Below are 6749 nucleotides of genomic sequence, written 5' to 3'. Positions count from 1 at the left end.
AGACCAGGCTGGTCTCGAACTCACAGAGATCTGCCTGCCTCTGCCTCCCGAGTGCTGGGATTAAAGGCGTGCGCCACCACCGCCCGGCTTGATCCACATTTCTAAGCCCCAAATTTCCTTCTGTTAACTGACACAAAGTATTGTCAGCTAGCAGTGCCCAATCCATTTACTCAACACACAGAGAGCTATCCCTCTACATTTTGAAGTTAAAACAATAAGCAAATATTGGGCAGTGGTGGTGTACACCTTTAATCCTAGGACTCTGGGAGGCAGAAGCAGGTGGATTTCTGAGTTTGATTGAGGCCAGTCTGATCTACAGAATTCCAGGACAGCCAGGGCTACACAGAGAAACCATGTGTGCTCACACACAAAAAATAAACCCACATAAATTCAGTATATTCCACTACGCTTGCAATTCCACTATCCCAAAACTCAGGAATACTGAGGCAGAAAAATGGGAACCCCAGAAAAATTCAACCCCAAAACTTAACATGAAGGAATGAATGCAGTTCTAGATCATCAACGGCTACACAGTGAGAACTTCTACTTCCCACCGAAAATGAAAAAAAAAAGGCACAAAGTTGTCTTATCTCACATTCAAACCTCAACAAGACAAACAAACTTAATCTACACTAAGCAAAGATTATAACCTACATGGTCACAAATACAAAGAAGGGGTTTCATTTATTTTTCAAAGATCTATTTAACTTATTTAATTACTGGTTTTTCAAGACAGAGAATTTCTCTGGGTAGCTTTGGCTGTCCTGGAACTCACATTGTAAACCAGGCTGGCCTTGGTCTCACAGAGACCCACCAGGCTTTGTCTCCTAAGCGCTGAGATGAAAGGTGTGCGCCACCACTGCCAAGCTGATTTATTTTCTTTTTAACGATGGGCATGTGTGTAAACGTATGTAGGTTTGTGTACACAGTGCAGGTGTCTCTGGAAATCAAATGTCCTTGGAGCTGGAGGTCTGGAAATTATGAGTTCACCAATTTAGGATGCTGGAAATTGAACTCCGATTCTCTTAACCACTGAGCCACCTCTGCAGGATGGAGAAAATATTTTATCTTTTGTTTGTTTTTGAGACAAGGTCTCACTATGTAACTCTGGCTAGCCTGGAGCTCACTTCACTATGTAGATCAGGCTGGCCTAAAACTCATAGAGATAGATAATCCTGTCAGCACCCCTAATGCTGGGATTAAGGCCCAGCAGCTAAGTCTCTTCTGTTGTCGCAACAGTTGAGTGAACTCACCGTCCTCGTTGTCCTCACTGGACTCATCTCTGAAGGGGTTGAAATCATCATCATCACCAGAGCTCATGTTCTTAGAGCTCTCATAGTCACTCTCTTCATTGTCAGAGACATCAGACTCACTTTCGCTGTCATCAGAGCTGCTACCAGTAAGGCCACCAACTTTTCGTGCTTTTTTGGCTTCTCGAGTTATTTCTTCACCTACCCTCAAGCCCCAAATAAAAGTCAGTTGGAAATGCAATGTTTCTAAAGACCTATGGTGTCAGACTTTAGATTATGAGTTGAGTCTAAGAGAACTGCAGACAGCAAGAATATACATTTGATAAGCAAAGCATGCTCGTAAGAACCAAGAACTCCAGTTATGCTCAGCTACTCAACAAGAAGCTAAATATATAAATACAAACTCAAAACTGATGGAAAGAAAATGAGGGGCTGAACCAAACCACATTACATGCATGCATGAAATTCTCAAACATACAAAATAAATAAAAACTCAAGACAGAGTGTAACAGTCGTAACTGTTAAGTAGTTGTGAGAAGGGCATTAGTAACTAGTCATGAAATACCTAGAAATTTTTAATGTATAAGCTAGGTATAGTAGTCTCTAATCCCAGCATCTGGGAGGCAGACACAGAGAAGTCTCTGTTGAGTTCAGAGCCTGCCTAGTCTACAGAGTGAGTTCTAGGTGCATTAGGACTGCAAAATGAGACCCTGTCTTGAATGAAATGAAGAGGAGAGGACAGACGTACTGATTTATAAAAATTTCGTTTTTAAAGGTAAGTGGTTGGTTTGAATTACCTAATATTTAGAAATTGGGAATGCTCAAAAACTAAAACCAAACACTAAGACGTTCTCTTATTAATGAACCAGAGAAAACCTAACTGACACATAGGGAGACGCCAACTACTCTATCACACTACTGATTGTAGGATACCATTACTTCATGTTCTACTCAATTAAAAAGCAAGGGGTAGTAATAGCCCACTCAGTTCAGGTGTAAATGTGAGGACCAATGAAATGGTTCAGCAGATAGTGCTTGTCAACAACCCCAATGACCTGAGTTGAACCCCAAAACCTATATGGTAAAAAGTGATCAATCCCTTCGATTTGTGCTCTTGATCTCCACATTCACAGTAGCACATGTGCACCCACAAGCACATGTAATAAAAAAAAAAAATAGGAAGAATGAGTATCTTGTCAAGTCTAAAATTATTAAACAATGTCAAACACTACTTAGAGCCTACAACATTGCAGGTGTTTTTGTCTGGGTATGTTAAGGCAAGAGCCCAGGGCCCAGAAAGCATCATGGCCTTTATATCAAAATTTACAACTCACTTCTGAAAGTCAAACAGCAAAGAAAGCACCCAAACAAAAATTCTAGTTTACATCATCATAAGCTAGTTAACAAACACGGGTGAATACATCCCTAAAACTTAATAACTATACTAATCAAAGCCTCTTTAGCCTTAACCAGCAAGAACATAATGCTTGTAACCCAGCTGCTCCAGAAACTGAAGCAGGAGGAAGATATTACCCAGTAACTGCCAAGAAAAAAAAAGGGGGGGGGGGGGAGATGATGTACTGACTAGCAAACTCCATGTTTGTTAAATAGTAGCTCTGACAACACAAAGACTAAGTGAACTTAGAAAAATCCTAACCTTCCCACAAAGCTGAAAAGGTTCTAATTTCCTAACTGCTGCAGAGTGTCCAGCTAATTAAATTAAGTGGGACCACTTGTATATTTACCCAGGACTCTGAGCAACAGAGAAAGCAGTCCCTTCCCACTCAAGGAAGGAAGGAAGAAGCTCAATCACAAACAACTACTTCCAAACTCAGATCATCAGCACTGCCATAAACTATTTTTTTTAAATTTATTTATTTTATTAGGTATACAGTGCTCTGTCTGCATGTATGTGTGCATGACAGAATAGGGTACTACATCTCATTACAGATGGTTGTGAGCCACCATGTCATTGCTAGGAGTTGAACTCTGGACCTCTGGAAGAACAGCCAGTGCCCTTAACCTCTGAGCCATCTCTCCAGCTTTGCCATCAACTATTTAAAGAAAAGTACTCACCTTTCCGCTTCTTTATTTTGTTTTCTTTACAAGGGCTATCTCTTGGTGAACTGTTGTTACTTGGAGCTGTCAAATCGATTCCTAGCAAACTATAGAGTTTCTTCCTGTCTGGAGCAGGAAAGTGTTTTTCAATGAGTGACTGCAATACCCCTCTGTAGGAAAAAAGCAGGGAATCTTACACTTCATGTGGCATCTGTAAACATCTTACTAGATATAGCTAAAGAGAAATATACATTTTCTTCAATCTTAAGAAATTTCAAGAAGAAATTAAAAAACATTACTTGGCAGTTGAAACAAAATCATTTAGTTCTCCTCCACCCTCTTCCAAGGCTTCCAGAGTTCTAGCTTCTCCTGTAGACTGCAGACCAATTACCACACACTGGAAAACACAAAATACACAATAAACAACATGCTGTAGCCTCTCACAGCATATGCCTTCTTACAGCATATGTCAAATGTCCAGTGAAAGATTTCAAAAAATGACCCATTACATTAAAGCAATTTAGGCGTCATGTATTCTGAGGTATGCTATGTCAAAAAGTGAGAGAAATCCAGGTTTGATGTCGCTCGCTTTTAATCCCAGCACTCAGAATGCAGAGTCAGGAGAATCTCTGTACATTTGAGGCCATTCTGTTCTACAGAGTTTCAAGGCTGCATAGAGGGGTTCTGTCTCCCTGCCAGCCAGAAAAAAAAGGAAACACAATTTACCGAACATGACAAATGTTCCTGATCTTAAGTAATTTATAATTTTTGTTGTTGTTCTCTCTCTTTCTATAGCACTGGCTATCCTTGAACTCACAGAGATTTCCTCTCTCTGCCTCCCAAATGCTAGAATTAAAGGCATGCTATAATGCACCAGAAACTCTAAGTTTTGAGCAGATCAACCAAAAGCAAGCAAGCTTAGAGCAATATTTATAGTTATTAATGGAAAGAGCACAGCTAAATAAATTACATAGTGTATTTGTTATACTCTGCTGAAATAACTGAACAGGCATTTTTTTTATATACACCGACAAATACAAATATTCATGTGTCTGTGTGTGCAAATGTAGTCTGTCTTGATACAAAGTCTCATGCAGCCCAATTCAAACTATGACCTAGCCACAGCTGGCCTTGCTCTTCAGAGCCCCTAGTTTCTATCTCTCATGTGATAGGACCACACAGACACAGACACAGACACAGACACACACACACATACATATACACACACAGACACACACACTGGCATTTTTAGAACTTTTTGTTGATTTCTTGAGACAGGGCTTATTTGTGTAGTCCTGGATGTCCTAGAACTCACTCTGTAGATCAGGTTGGCCTCAGGCTTACAGAGATCCACCCGGCTCTTCCTCCCAAGTGATGGAATCAAAGGTATGTACCACCACTGCCTGGCTTAGAATTTATTTTAAAGGATCTATTTATAGTGGCACATACTTAGACAATTCTAGGACTTGGGATGCTGATGCAGGAAGCTTGCTGTGAGTTTTTTAGGACAGCCTAGAAGACCTATCAAATACCAGACATCTCTGAGCTACAGAGCAAACATTCTATCTCAAACCAAAACCAAAAACATAAATTATGAAAATAAAATCTTACTGCAATAGTATTTTTAGCAACATCCACTTAAAAGACTATTCCAGAGCTGAGCATAGTGACAAGCATCTTTAATCCCAGCACCCGGGAGGCGGAGACAGACAAATCTCTGTGAGTTCGAAGCCAGCTTGGTCTATAGAGGAAGTTCCAGGATAACCAGAGCTACATAGTGAGACCCTGTCTAGAAAATACAAAAACAAAACAAAGAAACAAACAAAAAGACTATTCCCAGTAGAAGGCCTCATTAGATAAAGACTAGCTAGTCAAGCTCAGACCACACTAGATTTTCTCCAACTTACCTTCCCATTCTTGATTTCCTCCCGAGCCAGTTGAACTACCCTTTTCACTTTGGATGCTATGCACAGGTACTTAAAAAACCTCTGGTGTGCAGACCAGAATTGACCCCACATAGATTTCTTCATTCTCTGTTCAGCATCAATCAAATCTGCAGCTTGCTGAAATCTCTCTCTAGCAATGACCCACTAGAAATACATAGGCAACATGTTACATATACATCTGAATACATTAAGTAAAAGTAGCCCCTTTAGCCAGGCATGCCTTTAGTCCCATCACTCAGTAGGATGGAGAATCACTGTGAGTTCAAGGACAGCCTGGTCTAGACATAGCATAGAAGTTCCACGCCCGCCACAACGACACAGTGAGACCCTGTCTCCACAAAACTAAAACTGACTCCTTCAACTAAAACAATCTGCAATCACTTGGGAAACTTTCAGGATGTTTATACATAAATGTCTCAAAATGTATACTATCTAAACCTGTCATTTTAGAACATGGTTATATTGCAACTGTGAATTTGATTTAACTGAATCAAATGTCTTTTATGAATTATCATCAAAAATTAAAACATGGAAAATAAGTATATTGATCAAATAAGCAACTGTGATCATTATCTGCTGTTTCACAGCTTAAACACATTCTTCTATGTTGAAAAAGTTTCAATAGGTAAATCTCATTAAAAAATTATCAGGCACATTAAAAATATTGACAAAAGATTTCTCACCAGCTTGACTGCTTTGTTATACATTTTAACATAACTCTGAGAAAGAAGAACTTCCTCTATTTTGAAGGTCACTCCAGTAAAGCTCAGCTGTCGTGCAATGTACATTCCTCTAAGCTTCATATCCATAGCAACTATTTCCATGGCACCAACACCTCTGAACAAAATTAAAACACACAGTAACTATCAATAAACAAAACAGCACTTTCCACACAGCAACGGTTCTGGCAGCACTGTGCCACCAGCCTTATTACCTGCGTTCCACTGCTTGGATAAAATCACTGAATTCTCTGAATGGAGTTCCCTCACCCCAAATTCCAAGACGGTTCATATAGGCCATGTTCCGTGGTTCCGAAGCACCTGGAAAAGACCAGACATATTATAGCTGCAAAAGCGATTTGTTCATCTTTCTGATCAAGTAGGGTACTCACCAGTGGCACTGGCATAAACAACTCTGGCTTTTGGCAACTTGTTCTGAAGCTCTAAAACGGCCAACCCTGTCTTGGTTGGCTTTGAAGAACCAACAGGACAGAGGTTTTTTGCTTTGTGACATTCATCAAACACTATCTGTAAGGAGGAGCTAAGGAACGTACCAAAAACAGAACTGTCCATTCAAGAGTGTGGTCTATGACCCTGGGGCCTAAAGGTATTTTCTCTAAGATTCCACACATAACCCAAGATCCCTCTGGGCCTCATCTCTATTCTTTCCCCTTGTCCTGCAGCTTCTGATTTAAGTGCTCAATGAGTTATTTACTCAGGTGAAAATATTTCTTATAAGAATACAGGAATGCCACAGAGAAACCCCGCCTCGAAAA

The 6749-nt window shown here is 40.1% G+C and overlaps 1 protein-coding gene across 1 annotated transcript in view; it reads right to left on the bottom strand.

Annotated features, from left to right (window-relative positions):
- The window catches only part of Sbno1 (strawberry notch homolog 1), a 43232-nt gene that overhangs the window by 22589 nt on the left and 13894 nt on the right, over nt 1-6749 (bottom strand). The window contains exons 11-17 of the mRNA XM_026784618.1: nt 6366-6501; nt 6189-6294; nt 5938-6091; nt 5216-5398; nt 3608-3705; nt 3327-3478; nt 1254-1451 (exon numbers count right to left, since the gene is read on the bottom strand). Of these exons, the coding sequence (XP_026640419.1) occupies nt 1254-1451; nt 3327-3478; nt 3608-3705; nt 5216-5398; nt 5938-6091; nt 6189-6294; nt 6366-6501 (1027 nt within the window). The remainder of the gene's footprint in view (nt 1-1253; nt 1452-3326; nt 3479-3607; nt 3706-5215; nt 5399-5937; nt 6092-6188; nt 6295-6365; nt 6502-6749) is intronic.

Source organism: Microtus ochrogaster, chromosome 2 (assembly GCF_000317375.1).
Source record: "Microtus ochrogaster isolate Prairie Vole_2 chromosome 2, MicOch1.0, whole genome shotgun sequence".
Taxonomy (NCBI): domain Eukaryota; kingdom Metazoa; phylum Chordata; class Mammalia; order Rodentia; family Cricetidae; genus Microtus; species Microtus ochrogaster.
The sequence above is the reverse complement of the archived record's forward strand: the minus strand, read 5'-3'. Positions and strand labels throughout refer to the sequence as shown.